Genomic DNA, 20,644 nt, shown 5'->3' with positions numbered 1-20,644 from the left:
CAGAAGGACTATTTTCAGAAGTATAGGTAGAAAAACATATTTAATGATGATTCCTCTAGTAGAATATTCAAGTTTAATAACCTGGATATCTAAAAGAAAACAATCCAAATGCCAGAAAACAAGTATGTGAAGGAAGTAAGAGTAAGAGCAGGCAGCCATTTGCAGGAAAAGCATGCTGCACACCGCAATCGCAATCAGGTCCTAGGGCAATAAAAATAAACATACGTCTTTGATTTTCACTGTAAACTCCTTTTCTCGTACATGCTTCTTCACCTTTGACATCTGTGTTGACTGATCGTGTTCTTCTTTAACGCCAGCACCTGCAGGAGTGGGCACGCTGGGCTCGCTATATTCTGTAGCTGCGCCAGAGCTGTCCAGCAGCTTTGTGGTATAGAAAGAAGCCACTGCATTGGCATCATAACTTCTTCTAGCTGAAGGCCACTTCCCTTTCAGGACTGTTTGACAAATACTGTCCAATCGGTTGATCATCACACGGTCCTGAAAAAGCATGAACATCAAAGGATAAATTTAATAACTGAGTCAGAACTTTGGGGATCACAGCCTTGATGGATTTAACCCTGGTACAACATATGTGTATTTGGTATGCATACATATTCTCACATACATTTACAATTCGATACAAATTCCCACTGGTGACATTAAAAAATATTATACTATAAAGATATTTTTCTGTTCTTTTGTTTTTATAAGAGTAACACGGGTTCCTTGTAAAAAGTTCAAACAACTCAGAAGTATACAGAAGAGTAGAGAGTTCTCTCCTCTCCCATTTATTTCCCAACCTCACTCCTAAAGGTAAGTACTCTTCTACTAGCCTAGTCACATACTGGGAGAACTGTCTTAATCCAATCTGAACTTCCACCACTATATGTACATGTACTTAAATGAACCTTTTTTCTAGGTCACAACTGGCTTGGTAAATTTCTTCAAGACCCACTTAAAAGCACTTATTTCATAAAAAAGCACCTGAATACTAACTTGTATGTGAACATAAGCATTCATTATCTTTTCTTCTAAATATTCTAAGGTTATATTGAGAAACACATACATTTAAGTAGACCTAATTTACCTGATAGTAATATTTGATACTTTTAATGCTAACACCAAAATGTCATCCCACATATAAGTGACCTTTTTTTACTACATATCTATCATTAAAGAAATATAGAAAAACACTCAAAAAATGACTATTCCAGCAAGAAATTACTCATTTACCTTTGGCCAGTACGAAGCTGCCAGCATGTATCCACCTTGTAGGATGTAAGCAGACTCTGGGGTCCCATTGTTCATCTGGAAACTATCCTGGGTCTCATCCTGGGTAGTGCTCAGTGATGCGACGCTTTCTTCATCATAGGCTTTCACGTGAGGGGTACCTTCTGCTAAGAATAATTATAACCAATTATAACTGTTTTAAAAAGACTGCATAACACAATTTTATATATACTTTTCAAATCCTATATAATTATTCAGATATATTTGAAAATGAAAAGTTAGAAGTAAAAACAAATTCACCTAGAATACAATAAAGTACTCATTATTTTAAAAACTGAAACAAAAGCACAATAAGTGGCATAAAGGAGTTTGAGGAAAAAAGGGTTAACAAAACATCCCTTTCTGCATGAAAATTTGACCCATGGTTAACACTCTAGGTCTGTTTCCCTGGAAATACATAAACTCGCTGGGGAGGCTATCATTCTCTAAAGAGGGGACTCTCATAATTGGGCATGTCCCTTGTGGTAACCCTGAAAGTCATGCTTATGGAGTTGTTACAGGAGATTCTCACTCTTGTGGATATCACAGTGGCTCCTGTGTCCACTTGATGTTGACTCATTTCCTTGCACCTGAGCTGTTAGACTGCTATAAGGACGCCCGCAGAAGAGGACCACCTAACACTACCTACAGGCTGAAGTTCCTATGCTAGATCTTTCTAAGTAGGGCCAAGTAGGGCCTATGATACTCTTGTAAGTTGGACTGGTGGCTGTTATAAAATGTTACCTTTATTTGTTCACTGATCAACTTGTTCCAGGAAAGATGTAATACTAAATTTAAGGCAATCACAAAGTAATAAAATTACTGTGCCAAGTCGCTAATCCTGTTTGACTAACCCATTTTGCAATGTGAATATTGAATACGGAGTAAGAACCAGGAATTTAGTTGCGTTTTCAGTAGTCCTTCTCTAAGAAAATCTGTACACATAAAATTTAAATATGCTTAAGTGATCCAAATCAATTCTTTTCATTTTCATGTGAAATGCTGTCTTAAAATAGTAAAAGCACTTTATGCATATACCTCGCTTTTGGACTTCCTCTTCTTCACTGTCACTTTCTTCTGATGAAGATGAGGATGATGAGGAAGAGGAGGACGAGGATGAGGATGAAGATGATGCTGAAGAACAAGAGGAGGAAGAAGAAGAGCTAGAGCCTGATCGAGAGTGGGAACAAGAAGAAGAGGAAGATGAGGAAGAAGATGATCTGGAAGAACAGGACGATCTCTCAGAATCAGAGTCAGAATCAGAACTAGACTCTGATCCTCTTTTGTGGACTCGCTGCTTCTTAGAAGCTGGGTTTGGAGTTAGAGGCTCTGTTCTGGCTGCAACCATGCGTCTGTCTGTTTCACCTTTTCCACCAGATTTCTGGTCTCCAGTAGCCTGTGGTAAAACACCATTCTTTGGACTTACAGGCTCAGACTTTATTAGTGTCCTGGTTTCCTCAGAAGTCATAGATTCTTCTTCAGAAAACTGAGGCTCCTCTTTAAGGTTTTCACTTTTAACTTTCACATCCTCTAGAATAATACCTTTAGGATCTAGGAGCCTAGGTAGAGAGGTAAGAGGAGAAGCAGAAAGTGCTACTTGATATTGCTGTAAAAGTGGGGTAGAAGTCCTTGAATGAGCCATCTTACTTTGACTGTAGTTCCTTTGAGCTGCCATAAATGAGAGTTCAGGATCACGAAGAATGTGATAGTCTGTTCGGCTCACCCCGTGTTTAGCAGCTCCAATGAGCAAGTCCCTATCATGAGGGCCACACTCCCACCAGACTGGTAAGTCTGGATTTGGATGGCAAAGCTTCAAGCGCTCAAACAACTGTGGATGTCGGAGGGCCTGTTCCCTTACTTTCCTTAGCAGTTCAATGCGATATAAAGTCCTAGAAGCACGTTCTTCTGTGATTGGCTGGATAAAAATATTTGGATCCACCAATTCTACATTGAAACAAGAACAAACATATTACCCTCAAAGATACTTCATTATAGATTTAAAACAAATAAAGCAACTTCTAAAACGCACCTCTACTCAATATCACTGTATACTTTCCAGAATTTCTTTTTAACATTTTTAAATGAGGAGAAATATAAATTTTAGAAAGAAGTACTAAAAATCATGTAACATATAACATTGGATCTATAGAAAGTTAAGTAAAACATTAAAGTTATTTTGGAGGTGTGTTAACATAACTAGGAAGTTACTTTTAAGAAATTCCCTATGAGCTAATGTCATACTGTTATGTGTTTTAATCAAAGAGAAAAGCACTCAAACTCATTTATAAATACAAATTAAAACTGTTAAATTAACACCCCATAAGCAAACCTAAGTCAACATATCCTTAACTGCACCGAGGTAACTCAGGGCATTACAGTGAACTCACAGGGACAACAAAAGCTTTCTTAAAATTTGATGGAAACATGGGAATAATTGTCAAACAGTGTATGAACTACTAGCCTGAGATAGTTCAGTTTCAACATCAGACCATACTCTATTCCTTTTGATGAGGTCTTATCTTTGTGAGCAGAGATACTGGCAGTTGAGAAGTACTCAAAAAAAGATAGAGGCTTGTTGAAATAATGTAGAGACCACCTGAAGGAGTTACTAACTAATGGCCAAATGTGGAACAATTTGAACATCAAAATGAATTCTGATAGTATTGGATTATAACCTACAGAATAAAAAATAAATACCCACATGAAAAAATACTAATATGAATAAATAATTAAGTAGACTAGGGAGAAGGAACAGCTTTTCCTTGTAGGAGAACTGCATAGTAAAAACTGTTGCAGACAAGATCTACTGATGGTTACTGAAATCAATGGGTGAAAGTTTGAGTACAACAGGATTTGTGTTGTCTCAAAGTATCTTCTTAAGATACCTGTTAACTACAGGGGAAAAGATAACAATTTTACACTGGAAAAATGCAGCATAAACTAGCTAATCCAAAGAATCAAGGGCAACATCATCAGTAATAAGACATAATGACATCATGAACCCCTTGACATTACATTCCAAGAAGGACACAACATCATTTCCGAGGAATTCTTGCAAAAAAAGGCATAACCTCAATCCAACTGTGTGAAAACACAAGACAAATCCAAATTGAGGGGTTTATGGCAAAACTGATCAAAGGTATCAAGGTCATTAAAGAAAAAAAAAAAAAACCGACAACAACAACCCCAAAACTGAGGAACTGTTACAGACTGCAGGAGGCTAAGGAGAAAGAACAACCAAATACAATGTGGGCTCCTGGAACAAAAAAGGACATCAGTAGAAAAACTGGTAAGATTTGAATAGGTATTTAGTTAATGGTATTGTACTAATTGGGCTAATGATTATACTATAACTATAGTCATGTAAGATGTTAACATTAGGGAAGAGTGAGGGATATATGCAAATTCCCTACATGGGCTTCAAAAACAATTAAATTCACCCCAGAACAGTCCCTTAGCTGAGCATTAGCAGCTCTGATTGTTTTCATTTGTTTTGTTTTTTTGAAGGCCCTGGGTGTTTTTTTCCTACTAAAAATCTTTAAAATGTCTTCTGAGTGGAGGCCTCACTTCTTGCAAAATTACTTGTGTAAATAAGCCCTCTAAGCACAGTTCCTATAAGACGGACTAAAAATACACAGTTCTGTTTAACCAAAAGCTATCCTTTATCTTCCACCTCCCACAATCATAAATCTAAATCTAATAAAAACACTATTTTCTCAAAATTAAATGTGTACCTTTATTCTCTTTAGATCTCATTTCAATAGTAGAATTAAGGAGTAAAGGATCTTTGAGCAGTTTATTTACATTCAGAAAAACTGGTGAAATGTTGAATTAGACAGTACTAAAATAAAACAGCTGGAAATTTCTGGATTTTACTAATTTTTCTTCTTTGATTGAAACGAGGAAAAAAAGAAATTTTATACATACCGTCTTTGGAAGGAAGACGACAAACCCTCCGACACATAGACATGAATGCATACAAATATTTCTCCAAACTATCATCAGTTTTCTTATGTAGCCTAGCCATAGCTCTAAATTTTGTCCAATCAAATTGGCCTCTGTCAGGATCAAACACCACTCCAAATGTAGATACAACTCTATAAAAGTCAGCTTCTTCTCTTCTTGTCCATCTATTTCAAATAGATTAAAGAAAAAGTCACATTTCTCACGGAAATAAATAATATTAATGCAAAATACAATGACTACAATAAAAATTTAAAACCATTTCAAGTACCTAACACTTTAAAGGATTAAATCCAGGGCTATTTCCTTAGAAATGGATTTTAAAATGCCAGCTGACTCATCTATCCAACCATGCTTCTTTTCCTTCAGACAATAATAGTTTTTTGCATACTTACTGTGCAAAAAAATATGCATGGGATACAAGATTGTATAGGATATGATGACCCTCCCTTTGGGAAAAAGATAAAACATTTCAAACATATTTACAGTATAAGGTAGTATTTTACAGTTGTACGTATTATAGAAACCATGAATTTTAGGACAGCACAGAAGATGGAAGGATCTGTTCAAACTTGAGTGATGAAGAAAGGCATCACAGAGTAAGTGGCATTTAAGATGGAACAAGGTTAAGATTAAGGGAGGGAACTAGAAAGAGGGCACAGAATAAGCAAAGTAGGAAGTAATCTACATTTTAAGGGGATGATGACTATTCCAGATTGAAAAGGAGATGGCTCATATTGGGGACAGAGGGAGATAGGCTTGGGGTCAGTTTATAAAACACTCTAAATGTCTGGCTAAAAACAGTCTCTATTCAGTTGAAAGTTCCTGAAGATACTTTAAGAGGGTAATATCCTCACACACCATAGATCTCCAAACACAGCAGACTCTTTTCCCGTAATGAGAAAAAGCATATGAGAAAGACTTTTGAAAAACATTAACAGGTCATTTTTATCATAATGATACATTAAGAAGATTAATGATGATGTAAAAATAGTCATTCTGGGAAACCAACCAATCAAGTCATATGAACCCTGTACCTGAGTGATAAAGTAGGAATGGAAAAGAAAGGATAAATTCAAGGATTACATAGGACACAAAAAAATATGACACCTACCTTCAAAGAATTTACAAGTTAGAAAGGTAAGACATGGAAAGGAAAAGATGAATGTCATTACAGTATCTTTTATTATTTTGAAAATGAGTAGTTTTATTTAGATAAGTGCTATATGAGTGCAGAAAGCAGAGAGAATACTGTGAGCTAGTTGGTTGAGAAAAAAACTGATAGAGGAGATAGAACATGTGTTGAACTCTGAAGGAGTAGTAGGGCAAGGTATTGACTAAAAAGTAGGAAGAAGGGTATTCTGGGTGATAGGAACAACTTAAGTAGGGTACTGAGTCAAGACTAAGTGGGGCATTCAGGCAGAGGGAATAGGAGAGAATAAAATTAGTAATGCATGCTAATTTGAGGCCTAAATTGAAGAGACTCGAATTAATTAAGAAGTTAGACTTTATCCCTATACTAAATAAAGAGCCAATGAATATCATGATAAAACTAGTACTTTAAGAAGATTATCCAGATCTGCCAGAGCGAGGGAAAATGTATGTGGTAGATTAAAGATGGTCACAAAGTCTTTGCCACTGTTCGCTTTGAGAGATGCAACCTATTTCCCTTTCCCTTAAATCCTGGTTGGCCCTGTGATTTTTTTGACCAACAGTAGGTGGCAGAAGTGACACTGTAACTGCAGAGGCTGGGTCTTAAGAAATCTGCAGCTTCTGCCTTTGCCACTTGGAATGCTCCCTCTTAGAATCTGAGCTCCCAGCTGGCAGTCAGCACCAACTGCCAACCATGTGAGTGAGGCCACTATGGCCTTCCAGCCCTCGCCTCACTCCAGCCAACACCATGGGAAGCAGAAGAACCACCTGGTCAACCCACAGAATCGTGACAAACAAAAAACTGATGTTGTTTTACGTCACTATGTTCTGGGGTGGGTTGTTATGCAACGACAGATAACTGAAACAGTAAATTTACATAGGTAGTATTTGAAGATTACGTCTAGGATAGCTAAAATCTTAAGTGTCAGACTAACTAAATTCTGGTTACAATGAATGTGCTGCAAATGAAACAAAGGAACAATGATTTATCTTTCAGAAAAAAATCCAAAGATCCAGGTTTAATAAGGAGGCCAGGTTATTGCTAAACTTTCTTATTCTTTTTCATGTATTCTATCCTTTTTAAGAAGTTAAAGCTTTGGGGATGAGAGAAGTTTGCCTGTCTTCCTAACAAGCCTCTTGCAAGAAGTTCTACTACTATTTGTTCCCCTTTGACATCAGTAGTTTTAAGGGTTCATCCTCTGTAAAAAGCACAGATGAACTTCTCTTCCATACATTCTTATATTTCATTAACGTCATCATGTAAAATAAGATATAGTGGAATTTATTTCATATAGTTTAAACATACGTTTCATTGATAATTCTTGAGTTTGCACCTTCATTTTTCCCCATACCTCACTGTTCATAAACATGACAAAAGAATGATTAAATATAAAGTAGGGACTAATAACTATAAAATGCAATAATCTGTATTAGCTTAACCATATTTGTGTGTACATATATTTATATACATGTGTATGTATGCATAAAGCATTTTGCTTTGACCAACTTCTCTACCTACATATGTTTTTCACAACGTGAGATAATCGTACCCTAACAGACTTCAGAATGAACACTATATTTAGATATTATATATTAAAAATTTAGTGCTATTGTCTTACCTCTGCTGTCTTTCTATCTTGGCTGCCATTTTAGGATTAAGAGTGGCTTCTTCATAAAGAGGCTGCATAACACTGGCAGGCACTGAGAAAGTAGGTTGTATCTGCTGGATTTGTCTGTTTTTATTAGTACGCTGATATGCAGTGATGAGACGCCTCAAACGTGTGGTTAAAGCTGACTGAGTAGGCCAATAAATTTTATCACCCTCCATCAGTTGACCATCTACATTTAAAGAAACTCATGTCAATTAAAAAAAAAAAACTAAAAACCAAAAACTAAACAGATACTGTCATGAAGCTCACAAAAGCAGCAAAATTTCCCTACTTAAAATTTTTTCTTCCAATCTGAGTATGTGAAAAACAAAAACAAAACAAACCTCTCAAAAAAGTTTTAACTATAGCTCTAAACATTACAACAAACTTTAAGAGCAAGCTTAAAGAGTAGGTCACGGTGGAATAAAGAACTACAATGTTATATATTTAAAGAGAACTTCATTTGCACAGAAAATACAACTCTTGCATTTCCAGGTCTAATATATCTTACTGGAAGGCAAATACAATGCCTTAACTTAAATAAATTAAAAGTCCAACTGGAATCCATTGAGAAGTTGAACACTATAAACTCTTCAAATTAAAGCTTTCTGTATTAAGTTCATCTCAATTTAATTAGAATGAAACACGTAAAAAGTCATCAGGGAGGAACATATATTTTAAAAAATTCAATATGACAATGCTGTAACTTTTAAGTTTTCATTCACCTAATAAAAGTGCAAGATCTAACTCTCTATTTCTACGGTGTAATATAATCATATATACCATAATCAAGTGGTAATCATTTATGCTAAGGAAAAACTACTCCTTTATTCCTAGTTGAATTACAGGAAGGTGAGGCACTATTCCCCTTAGGTACCAGCTGGGAATGAATGTACTCTAGTGACAGTACATTTCTATCTTGATATCAGAAGAAAGTAGAAGCAAGACCGTGTACAGAAAAGCCTGTAGAAACTGAGTGATAAAAGAATGTTTCTCAATGTGTGTATGAACAAATAAGAAATGGATTATTAAATTAACACTAATGGTGTGTTTAATGGTGAAATGTCACATATCAGTGTAATAATCAAGCCACAAAATCATCAAAGCTCCTATTCTATAAAAATTCAGTGAGTCACTGCATAAAGATTTACAACTAAAAATATTGTTAAATTTCCAATCAACTATGTTCTATAATGATTGCAACTGTCTTCAATAAATTTCACATACATTTGAGACATACAGAAGTGTATTAGTTTACTGATCTCATGGTATCATGGGAATGTTAATTTACAATAATACTAAGTAAAGAAATAAATGCTATTTACCTCCATCTGCTATAACAAGATCTCCTGGTGAGGAAACATCATCCTTTTAAAAGAAAACAGAAATTTGTCGCAGGGAAACTGGGTCAAGATATAATAAGAGAATCGATCTTCTTTATAATAGAATACTTTCTTTTGTAATAGAATTTTTAAAATTCAATTTATTTAAACTAAAAAAACCCAAACCAAAAACATTTCATCCATTTCCATCCTGCCTCTAACCCCAAGCCTCTGGTAACCACAATCTGTTCTCTTTATCTATCAACTTAGTTAAAAAAAATTTTTTTTTAGATTCCACATATAAGAGACATCACACAGTATTTGTCTTTCTCTGACTTATTTTACTTAGTACAATGCTCTCAAGGTCCATCCATGTTGTTGCAAATGGCAAGATTTCATTCTTTTTAAAGACTGAATAATATTCCATTGTGTATATACACACACACATATATATATGAATATACATGTGTGTATGTGTGTGTGTGTATATATATATATATATCACAATCTCTTTATCCATTTGTCTACTGACGGACACTTAGGTTGTTTCCACATCTTGGCTACTGTAAGTAAAACTTCAAACCACATGTGATCGGGCTGCATATATCTTTTCAAATTAGTGTCTTCATTTTTTGGGGATAAATACCCATAAGTGTGATTGCTGGGTCATATGACAATTCTATTTTTAATTTTTTGAGGAACCTCCACACTGTTTTTCACAGTGGCTGCACCAATTTACATTCCCACCAACAATGTACAAGGTTCACTTTTCTCCACATCCTAGCCAATACTTGTTATTTCTAGTCTTTTTGATAATAGTCATTCTAACCGGTGTGAGGTGATATCTTGCTGTTGTTTTGGTTGGCATTTCCCTGATGATTAATGATGTAGAGAGACTTTTCATGTACCTGTTGGCCATCTATATGTCTTCTTTAAAAAAATGTCTATTCACATATTCTGCCTATATTTTAATTAGATCGTTTGGGTTTTTTTGCTATTGAGTTGTATGAGTTCTTTATATATTTTGGATATTAGCCCCTTATCAGATGTATGATTTGCAAATATTTTCTCACATTGAGTAGGTTGCCTTTTTCTTTTGTTGATGATTTCCTTTGCTGTGTAGCTTTTTAGTTTGACGTAGTCGCACTTGTTCATTTTTGCTTTTGTTTTTGGTGTCAGATTCAAAAAACTCATCACCAAGACCTATGTCAAGGAGCTTACCAACTAGGTTTTTATTCCAATGACTACTAGTTTCTACTTTTGTTTTAGAAAGCCCAAAGTTAGAATTATCATCATTCCTTTGTAGGTGGGTCTTTTTCCTCTGGTTGTTTTTAAAAAATCTTCTCTTTGTTTGGTGTATCACGATGTTTCTTGAAGTGGATTTAGTTTCATTTATCCCTGTAAGATTCACTTTACTTCTTGAATCTGAGGATTCATGTATTTCATCAAGTCTGAAGAATTCTCAGCTGGTAACTCTTAAAATAGGGCTTCTCCCTTATGCTCTCTAGTCTGTCCCTCTGGAACGCCTATTAGACATACACCAGACATTATCATGCTATACTCTTCATATCTAAAAAGTTTTTTTATATACTCCATTGTACTGGTTTTCGGTTTGTTGCCTCTCAGCTCTAAATTTACTGCCTCTCATACCTTTTGCCAGCTCTAGAAAAAAAAAAAAAAAGCATCTAGGCTCTTTATTTTTTCTTAGCCAGCCAATGTGATATTAAGCTTTGTCAGTAGTAGGAGCTGGAGAAGAAAGGCATTTTACTTCCTGCTTGCTGTGAGCTCCTCCACTGCTCAGCTCCTACAGCACATGCAGCTTCCTCAGTGCCCAGCTCCTGCAGTTCAGGCAGTTTCTTTAGCACCTCTTGGCTGGCAGCTTCTCCTGAGCAACCTCCCCCTGGGTGGTTTTGTAGAGGAATGCCTCCAGTGAGACACTTCCCCAAGAAAAGCTAGGCAACCCTAGAGGGTGGATTTCCAGCAAGTTGCTCAGGTGTGGCAGCACAACTTTTCTTCCATCTAGTGAGCTGTGGTCATACCCTCCCCAAAAGGTCAGAACCTCAGCCCTGGTAGGGACAGGACCCTTCCTTGGGTGCTGTATCTCAGCCTTAGGAATAGTGGCTATTCCTATATTCTTTTGAGTTCTTGTCACTTCTTTATAGTCAATCTCTCAGTATTTCAACCCCCCTATTATAGTCAAAATAACTCTTTACATTAAACTTTCCCTGTTCAAATTACTATGTGGTTTTTCTCTCCTGATTGCCTCAAACTGATTCATTACGCTACATTATGGATAACTTCCTCTATTTTCTAAATAACTTCTTCTCTCATGAGCTGTGTCTAATCTGCTTCTCCAGCAGGATGTTTAACTTATTTGTTGAGTTTTAAATTTCAACGACAGTATTTACCACCTCTAAAGTTACATATAATTCTCTTTCATTTGTCCATCGTCATTTAAAATCTTATCTTGTCTTCCTTTTTTTCCTAGTTCTTTCTTTAATGTCTTTAATCATTTAAAATTTTATTTATTTTCTACTTCAGGAGATATATTAATAGAAATTCTTAAAGATCTAATCTTGCTCTTTGTTGTACTGCTAACATTCACTCATGGGAAATTGCTCCTCATAAATTAAAAATTTTTGGATTTTGACCTCATTTTATGGAGGGCTTTATTTTCAAGACTCAAGTGTAATCTAGATTGAAGTCGTTTCTTCTAACTGTTCTTTTTCTTTATTTGTTTTTACCAAGTACCTCAAGGGTATTACCAGCTTGGGATCTCTTTTTATATTACATTTGTGCCTTGAGAGTTCCTGGACCATGCAGATTAAGTAAAAGAAATCAAACCATAAACTCAAGAGAAGGCAGGCCTATGGCTATGAATTCTCAGGGGAAACAGTTTTCTCCCTACCCAGAAACCATGCTGAGATAAATTTACTTGTTTCCCTGTGCTGTTTGGCAGAAAGTACTACCCTTTAAGGGTTCTGACTTTACTGAATTTCATTCTCACTGCTACACACTGGCCTAAGCCTCATCTTTCTTCCTCATATAGGCATCAATATCCAATTCCCTTGGCAACCAAGACCAACAAACCCTACCTGACAGCCATAGCATTGTCTAGTCTTTACTATATTCTCACAAATATTATAGAAATTTTTCTCCTAACATCATTTTCCCAACACAACAGATTATATTCTGTACTTTCAACCAACTCTTTTTCTTCCTTTTGACCTTCTATAAACAGAACACTTAGAACTATGCTTTAGCAGCTCAGAATTCCTCTGGGCTCCACCCTCTAATTCAGATCGCTTTATCTGTTGCTGTGTACTTTTAGTATCTAGCTCTTATTCTGCTTCGAGATTTTGCCCCTGAACACTGTGTTTCTTTGGTTCCTAGCAGTGTAGCATGTTGGGAATCCCCATTTCATCCATATGTCCAAACCAGCCTCCAGCTTGTCCAGAAGAGGAGATCAAGTAAATTCTGAATGGTTATTTGTGATGTCTGGCAACCTAAGTTGGTCACTAACTTAGCTAATGTTCGAAGAAATGATGCATAATGAAAATGTATGAAGGAAAAACATACAAAAGAAATAGCAAGCAAAAGAAAACATGGATAACTAAATTTGAGGATTTAAAATCATGATCCAAAGCATACCTCTATATCATCTTTAAAGATAGCTGGGGCAGGTTTGTATTCTGGATCTTCCACATCCCTGTTAAATACCAACAAATGCTATAATTATTGTACTGAACTTCAAATTTCTCGTGGCAGGACAAACAAATGGCGTATTGTTGGAAGGACTTCTTCGTATGTTTTAATGGTCCGACTGAAGTCTCTGTTCTTCAGCCAGAGGAGCCCAAGCCTAATAGCGTGAAGGCTATTTACATGGCAAGTCAGAAGAAAGCTAGTTCTAATTTACTCTTACTCCCAAGTTCACTTATAAATGTGGTATTAACCTTAACATAGTCTCTTACTTTTCTCTTTTAGTAAGAAAGATAATAAAGGCCTCATAATAGGTATAATGAACAACATCATATTTCTCTTCAGTTGTAATATGCTTAGCTTTCTTCTTCCCTCTTAGGTCCCTAAAATTTTATAGTCTTAATTGCCATGACCATTAAGAATGGAAAAATGAAGGGCTCATCAAAAGAATGGGGGAAGGTCTGTTCTCTTCCTTCATTGCACTCTGTTGGACAAGTGCTAACTTATTAGAGTATCATTAGCTCTTTTGAATTGTAAACTCCAATTCTCGTACTACTACATTATTTAAAGAGAAACATCACCGACATAGAATATGCTGATGTTGACAGAGCTATATGGAGAATTCATGACTCTGAAATCCACGTACCCATCCATATAATCGTTCGCCCTCTGTTCTGCAGCAACTGCTTTCTCATCAGGTTTTCCCACTCTTTCCAAGAAGCATAATGCCGGGTCTGCTCGGATAGTGTTATATTTTTCATAACCTAGAGGGATGACCAATTATGAAAGTAAAAAGGATAAAAAGAAGAAAAATATATAAATATAAGAATTCCTCATATTTATGATGAGTGATATTTCTGGACTGAAGGGACCATATATTAAAATGATATAGGTTAAACATGTTTTCTAGAAATTATCACAAACATTACATGGTCTGGCAATATGTATATTTAAAAATCTAGATGAAATATATCAGTTAAAAGGAAAAGAGGAAAAACTGACCACACATAACATATTTCACATAAAAACTCTTCCTGAGAGGGGATGTTATGTGAGACTTATGTCCAAGAGAAGCAGTTCACATATGCCACCCATTCATGAGGAAATGTAGTGACTGACAAACATAGTTTGGGAGTGTATGCTTTATATGATGTATATAATAATATGGATGTTACTGGAATAAAGCTGTAAGTGGAAATCAATAAATTGAGAAGTAGCTGAATTACACTATACGTAGATGAAGACTCTACCTATCTTACTTCTCACTTACCATGTTTAAAAACTCCAATAAGAAGTGACTTATCAGCATCAAAATCCCACCATTCAGCAGGAACTTCTGAGTGGTCTGGTTCTGGGACCCAAACATCAATGTCACTTAAAAAAAATCATGATATGACTTTATGAGTTACTATAAACAAGTCTAAGAGGGGGCAAAATTTTACATAGCTTCTAAAAAGCATTGTGGTTTTTAAGAAAAAGAGGATACAATTTTATTTCATTTAAAAAAATTTTCCACAATTACCACATATTAAAATTATAAAACTGCACAATAACAACAAAGGTACCATAAAATGAATTAAAATTCTTAAGTGCAACAGAAGAAATAAGTTTCAACAGGTTTACTTTATTCTTAAGGAATCATATTCTTTCCACTAATTTCCTTCAGATATAGACAAAAGGTTCTATCAGAAAGTAGAGTCTTATGTCAGCAAACTTGGCAAAAATCATCTGGGTCAAAAATTTCACTTTGTATATGAGGACACTGAGGCCCTAAAAAAAGCAAATGAATGGCTCTAGGCTGTAAAACAAGTTATGTCTCTTTTAGACTGCTATTGCTAGGAAAGTCACACTGAAAAATTAAGCACTGCTTACCAGTAAAGGAAGCCTAGCAAAGAGTTAATAATGTCTGACAAGGATTAGCAAATAAGTATCATTAATTTTGATATAAATACACGTCATTCTTATATTGTATTGAACAGTCAAAGAGATTGGATAGGTTAAATTACCTCAGGGAATCAAATATTTCTGCATCGGCAGGCGGACGCGCAACCACTGCGCCACCAGGGAAGCCCTATCATTAATTTTGATATAAATACACGTCATTCTTATATTGTATTGAACAGTCAAAGAGATTGGATAGGTTAAATTACCTCAGGGAATCAAATATTTTACTTGAGATTTTCCCTATGACATTAATGTATTATCAATTTCCAAAGAATCAGAGATATAATAAAAAACAACACAAATTATATTAAGTAGAATTTCATCTCTTCATCATGGCACCATAAATTTTATAAATTAATTAAGAAAGGCCTATAGGTGTGAAGAAATGAAGTGTTTCCTACTTATAACTAAGTTGTGTAGCAAAAGTTCATCTGTAAGTTGGTTGTCTTTAGGAATGCAAAATAAATTTTCATACAGATATAAACTGATAAATGGTCAATATGCTCCTGGGCTAGTCCACAAGAACCCAACAGTTAACCACTAATAAAGTTGAAATAAAAGATACTGACAATTAAAAATAGTTTTAAGTTTTATAAGTAAATAAAACATAAAAAATGGATTTAAAAATTACTTTTTATTTTTCCTAAGTGTTTTGCCAGGAGACAAAAAGAAATTTTTCAACAGTCTAAATGCACACCTCATTATATCTTATTTTGCTTAAAAACAGAACTGTCACAATCACAATATTTTTTAGTTTAGTGCAGAAAGAGAAAGAGGAAGACAGATTTTCCAGTGATACTGCAAAAGTTGAAAAATAGATGAGGAAAAATATAGTTAAAGAAGATATTTATTTTTTATTGCATTCCTGGTCAGGATTAAACAAAGCAGAAGCACAGAAAGACAAAAGAAAGAGGAAAGAACACCGGAGACAGGATGCCAAAGGGGGAAAAATAAAGTGGGTCAGATACTGTACTTCCTCTTACCAATCATCAGGTAGCACTCTAAAGCTCAAAATATTGTGACTGTCATCTGAGGTGGAAGGTTTTTCCTGTTTTTAGAGAGTAAAAGGCACTAAATATATACCTCATGGGCTCTTAAAAATATATATTTATTTATTTATTTTAACATCTTTATTGGAGTATAATTGCTTTACAATGTTGTGTTAGTTTCTGCTGTATAACAAAGTGAATCAGCTATACATATCCCCATATCTCCTCCATCTTACGCCTCCCTCCCATCCTCCATTATCCCACCCCTCTAGTTAGACACAAAGCACCAGCTGATCTCCCTGTGCTATGTGGCTGCTTCCCACTAGCTATCTATTTTACATTTGGTAGTGTATATATGTCCATGCCACTCTCTTACTTCCTCCCAGTTTACCCTTCCCCCTCCCCGTGTCCTCAAGTCCATTCTCCACATCTGCGTCTTTATTCCTGTCCTGCCCCTAGGATCTTCAGAACCATTATTTTTTTTTTTTTTAGATTCCATATATATGTGATAGCATACAGTATTTGTTTTTCTCTTTCTGACTTACTTCACTCTGTATGACAGACTCTGGGTCCATCCACCTTACTACAAATAACTCAGTTTTGTTTCTTTTTATGGCCGAGTAATAGTCCATTGTATGTATGTGCCACATCTTCTTTCTCCATTCATCTGTCGATGGACACTTAGGGTGCTTCCATGTCCTGGCTATTGTAAATAGAGCTGTAATGAACACTGTGGTACATGACTCTTTTTGAATTATGGTTTTCTCTGGGTATATGCCCAGGAGTGGGATTGCTGGGTCGTATGGTAGTTCTATTTTTAGTTTTTTAAGGAACCTCCATGCTGTTCTCCATAGTGTTGTTCTCCATTGTATCGATTTACATTGCCACCAACAGTGCAAGAGGGTTCCCTTTCCTCCACACCCTCTCCAGCATTTATTGTTTGTAGATTTTTTTGATGATGGCCATTCAGACCGGTGGGAGTTGATACCTCATTGTAGTTTTGATTGGCATTTCTCTAATGACTAATGATGTTCAGCATCCTTTCATGTGTTTGTTGGCAATCTGTATATCTTCTTTGAAGAAATGTCTATTTAGGTCTTCTGCCCATTTTTGGATTGGGTTGTTTGTGTTTTTGATATTGAGCTACATGAAATGCTTGTATATTTTGGAGATTAATCCTTTGTCAGTTGCTTCATTTGCAAATATTTTCTCCCATTCTGAGGGTTGTCTTTTCGTCTTGTTTATGGTTTCCTTTCCTGTGCAAAAGCTTTTAAGTTTCACTAGGTCCCATTTGTTTATTTTTGCTTTTATTTCCCTTTCTCTAGGACGAGGGTCAAAAATGATCTTGCTGTGATTTATGTCACAGAGTGTTCTGCCTATGTTTTCCTCTAAGGGTTTGAGAGTGTCTGGCCTTACATTTAGGTCTTTAATCCATTTTGAGTTTATTTTTGTGTATGGTGTTAGGTAGTGTTCTAATTTCATTCTTTTACATGTAGCTGTCCAGTTTTCGAAGCACCACTTAAGGAAGACGATATCTTTTCTCCATTGTATATTCTTGCCTCCTTTATCAAAGATAAGGTGATCATATGTGCGTGGGTTTATCTCTGGGCTTTCTCTCCTCTTCCATTGATCTGTATTTCTGTTTTTGTGCCAGTACCATACTGTCTTGATTACTGTAGCTTTGTAGTATAGTTTGAAGTCTGGGATCCTGATTCCTCCAGCTCCGTTTCTCTTTCTCAAGATTGCTTTGGCTGTTCGGGGTCTTTTATGTTTCCATACAAATTGTGAAGTTTTTGGTTCTAGTTCTGTGAAAAATGCCATGGGTAGTTTGATAGGGATTGCACTGAATCTGTAGATTGCTTTGGGTACTAGAGTCATGTTCACAATGTTGATTCTTCCAATCCAAGAACATGGTATATCTCTCCATGTGTTTGTATCATCTTTAATTTTTTTCATCAGTGTCTTATAGTTTTCTGCATACAAGTCTTTGTCTCCTTAGGTAGGTTTATTCCTAGGTATTTTATTCTTTTTGTTGCAATGGTAAATGGGAGTGTTTCCTTAATTTCTCTTTCAGATTTTTCATCATTAGTGTGTAGGAATGCTAGAGATTTCTGTGCATTAATCCTGTATCCTGCTACTTTACCAAATTCATTGATTAGCTCTAGTAGTTTTCTGGTAGCATCTTTAGGATTCTCTACGTATAGTTTCATATCATCTGCAAAGTGACAGTTTTACTTCTTCTTTTCCAATTTGGATTCCTCTTATTTCTTTTTCTTCTCTGATTGCTGTGGCTAAAACTTCCGAAACTATCTTGAATAACAGTGGTGAGAGTGGGCAACCTTGTCTTGATCCTGATCTTAGTGGAAATGGTTTCAGTTTTTTCCCATTCAGAACGATGTTGGTTGTGGGTTTGTCATATATGGCCTTTATTATGTTGAGGTAAGTTCCCTCTATGCCTACTTTCTGGAGGCTTTTTATCATAAATGGGTGTTGAATTTTGTTTAAAACTTTTTCTGCATCTACTGAGATGATCATATGGTTTATCACATTGAGTGATTTGCGTATATTGAAGAATCCTTGCATTGCTCAGATAAACCCCACTTGTTCAGGGTGTATGATCCTTTTAATGTGCTGCTGGATTCTGTTTGCTAATATTGTTTTGAAATTTTGCCATCTATGTTCATCAGTGATACTGGCCTGTAGTTTTCTTTCTTTGTGACATCTTTCTTTGTGATACCACCTTGTGGTATCAGGGTGATGGTGGCCTCGTAGAATGAGTTTGGGAGTGCTCCTCCCTCTGCTATATTTTCGAAGAGTTTAAGAAGGATAGGTGTTAGCTCTTCTCTAAATGTTTCATAGAATTCGCCTGTGAAGCCATCTGGTCCTGGGCTTTTGTTTGTTGGAAGATTTTTAATCACAATTTCAATTTCAGTGTTTGTGATTGGTCTGTTTATATTTTCTATTTCTTCCTGGTTCAGTCTCAGAAGGTTGTGCTTTTCTAAGAATTTGTCCATTTCTTCCAGGTTGTCCATTTTATTGGCATACAGTTGCTTGTAGCAATCTCTCATGATCCTTCATATTTCTGCAGTGTCAGCTGTTACATCTCTTTTCATTTCTAATTCTATTGATCTGAGTCTTCTCCTTTTTCTTGATGAGTCTGTCTAAAGGTTTATCAATTTTGTTTATCTTCTCAAACAGCTTTTACTTTTATTAATCTTTCTATGGTTTCCTTCATTTCTTTTTCATTTATTTCTGAGCTGATCTTTCTGATTTCTTTCCTTCTGCAAACTTTGGGGGTTTTTTTGTTCTTCTTTCTCTAATTGCTTTAGGTGTAAGGTTTGGTTGTTTATTTGAGAAGTTTCTTGACATAGGATTGTATTGCTATAAATTTCTCTCTGAGAACTGCATTTACTGCATCCCATAGGTTTTGGGTCGTCATGTTTTCACTGTCATTTGTTTCTAGGTATTTTTTGATTCCTCTTTGATTTCTTCAATGATCTCTTGGTTATTTAGTAGCATATGGTTTAGCTTCCATGTGTTTGTATTTTTTACAGATTTTTTCCTGTAATCAATATCAAGTCTTACAGAGTTGTGGTTGGAAAAGATATTTGATACGATTTCAATTTTCTTAAATTTACCAAGGCTTGATTTGTGACCCAAGATATGGTCTATCCTAGAGAATGTTCCATGAGTACTTAAGAAGAAAGTGTATTCTGTTGTTTTTTGCATGGAAGGTCCTATAAATATCAATTAAGTCCATCTTGTCTGATGTGTCATTTAAAGCTTGTGTTTCCTTTTTATTTTCATTTTGAATGATCTGTCCATTGGTGAAAGTGGGCTGTTAATGTCCCCTACTATTATTGTGTTACTATCGATTTCTCCTTTTATGGCAGTTAGCATTTGCCTTGTGTATTGAGGTGCTTCTATGTTGGGTGTGCAAATATTTACAACTGTTATATCTTCTTCTTGGATTGATCCTTTGATCATTATGTAGTGTACTTCTATTGTCTCTTATAATAGTCTTTATTTTAAAGTCTACTTTGTCTGATATGAGAATTGCTACTCCAGCTTTCTTCTGATTTCCATTTGCATGGAATAGCTTTTTCCATCCCCTCACTTTCAGTCTGTATGTGTCCCTAGGTCTGAAGTGGGTCTCTTGTAGATAGCATATATACGGGTCTTCTGTTTGTATTCATTCAGCCAGTCTATGTCTTTTGGTTGGAACATTTAATCCATTTACATTTAAGGAAATTATCGATATATATGTTCCTATTACCATTTTCTTAATTGTTTGGGTTCGTTACTGTAGGTCTTTTCCTTCTCTTGTGTTTCCTGCCTAGAGAAGTTCCTTTAGTATTTGTTGTAAAGCTGGTTTGGTGGTGAATTCTCTCACCTTTTGCTTGTCTGTAAAGGTTTTAATTTCTCCATCAAATCTGAATGAGATCCTTGCTGGGTAATTTTGGTTGTAGGTTTTTCCCTTTCATCACTTTAAATATGTCCTGACACATCCTTCTTCCTCACAGAGTTTCTGCTGAGAAATCAGCTGTTAACCTTATGGGAATTCCCTTGTATGTTATTTGTTGCTTTTTACTTGCTGTTTTTAATATTTTTTCTTTGTATTTAATTTTTTTTTTTTTTTTTTTTTTTTTTTTTTTTG

The 20,644-nt window shown here is 35.5% G+C and overlaps 1 protein-coding gene across 21 annotated transcripts in view; it reads right to left on the bottom strand.

The window, feature by feature from the left end:
* CHD9 (chromodomain helicase DNA binding protein 9) overlaps window positions 1-20,644 on the bottom strand; it is a 246,200-nt gene that overhangs the window by 21,740 nt on the left and 203,816 nt on the right. For 17 of the 21 annotated variants that reach the window (XM_028477706.2, XM_028477708.2, XM_028477707.2 and 14 more), the window contains 9 exons: window positions 14,325-14,428; window positions 13,701-13,818; window positions 13,007-13,064; window positions 9,359-9,401; window positions 8,004-8,223; window positions 5,197-5,399; window positions 2,308-3,213; window positions 1,234-1,397; window positions 226-498 (listed from right to left, as the gene is read on the bottom strand). In XM_028477706.2, coding sequence (XP_028333507.1) covers window positions 226-498; window positions 1,234-1,397; window positions 2,308-3,213; window positions 5,197-5,399; window positions 8,004-8,223; window positions 9,359-9,401; window positions 13,007-13,064; window positions 13,701-13,818; window positions 14,325-14,428 — 2,089 coding nt within the window. The remainder of the gene's footprint in view (window positions 1-225; window positions 499-1,233; window positions 1,398-2,307; window positions 3,214-5,196; window positions 5,400-8,003; window positions 8,224-9,358; window positions 9,402-13,006; window positions 13,065-13,700; window positions 13,819-14,324; window positions 14,429-20,644) is intronic. The other 4 variants (XM_024124917.3, XM_024124923.3, XM_024124916.3 and 1 more) reach the window with 3 other exon arrangements.

Source organism: Physeter macrocephalus, chromosome 17 (genome assembly GCF_002837175.3).
Source record: "Physeter macrocephalus isolate SW-GA chromosome 17, ASM283717v5, whole genome shotgun sequence".
NCBI classification, from domain to species: Eukaryota; Metazoa; Chordata; class Mammalia; order Artiodactyla; family Physeteridae; genus Physeter; species Physeter macrocephalus.
This window is presented reverse-complemented; position numbering and strand designations above follow the sequence as displayed.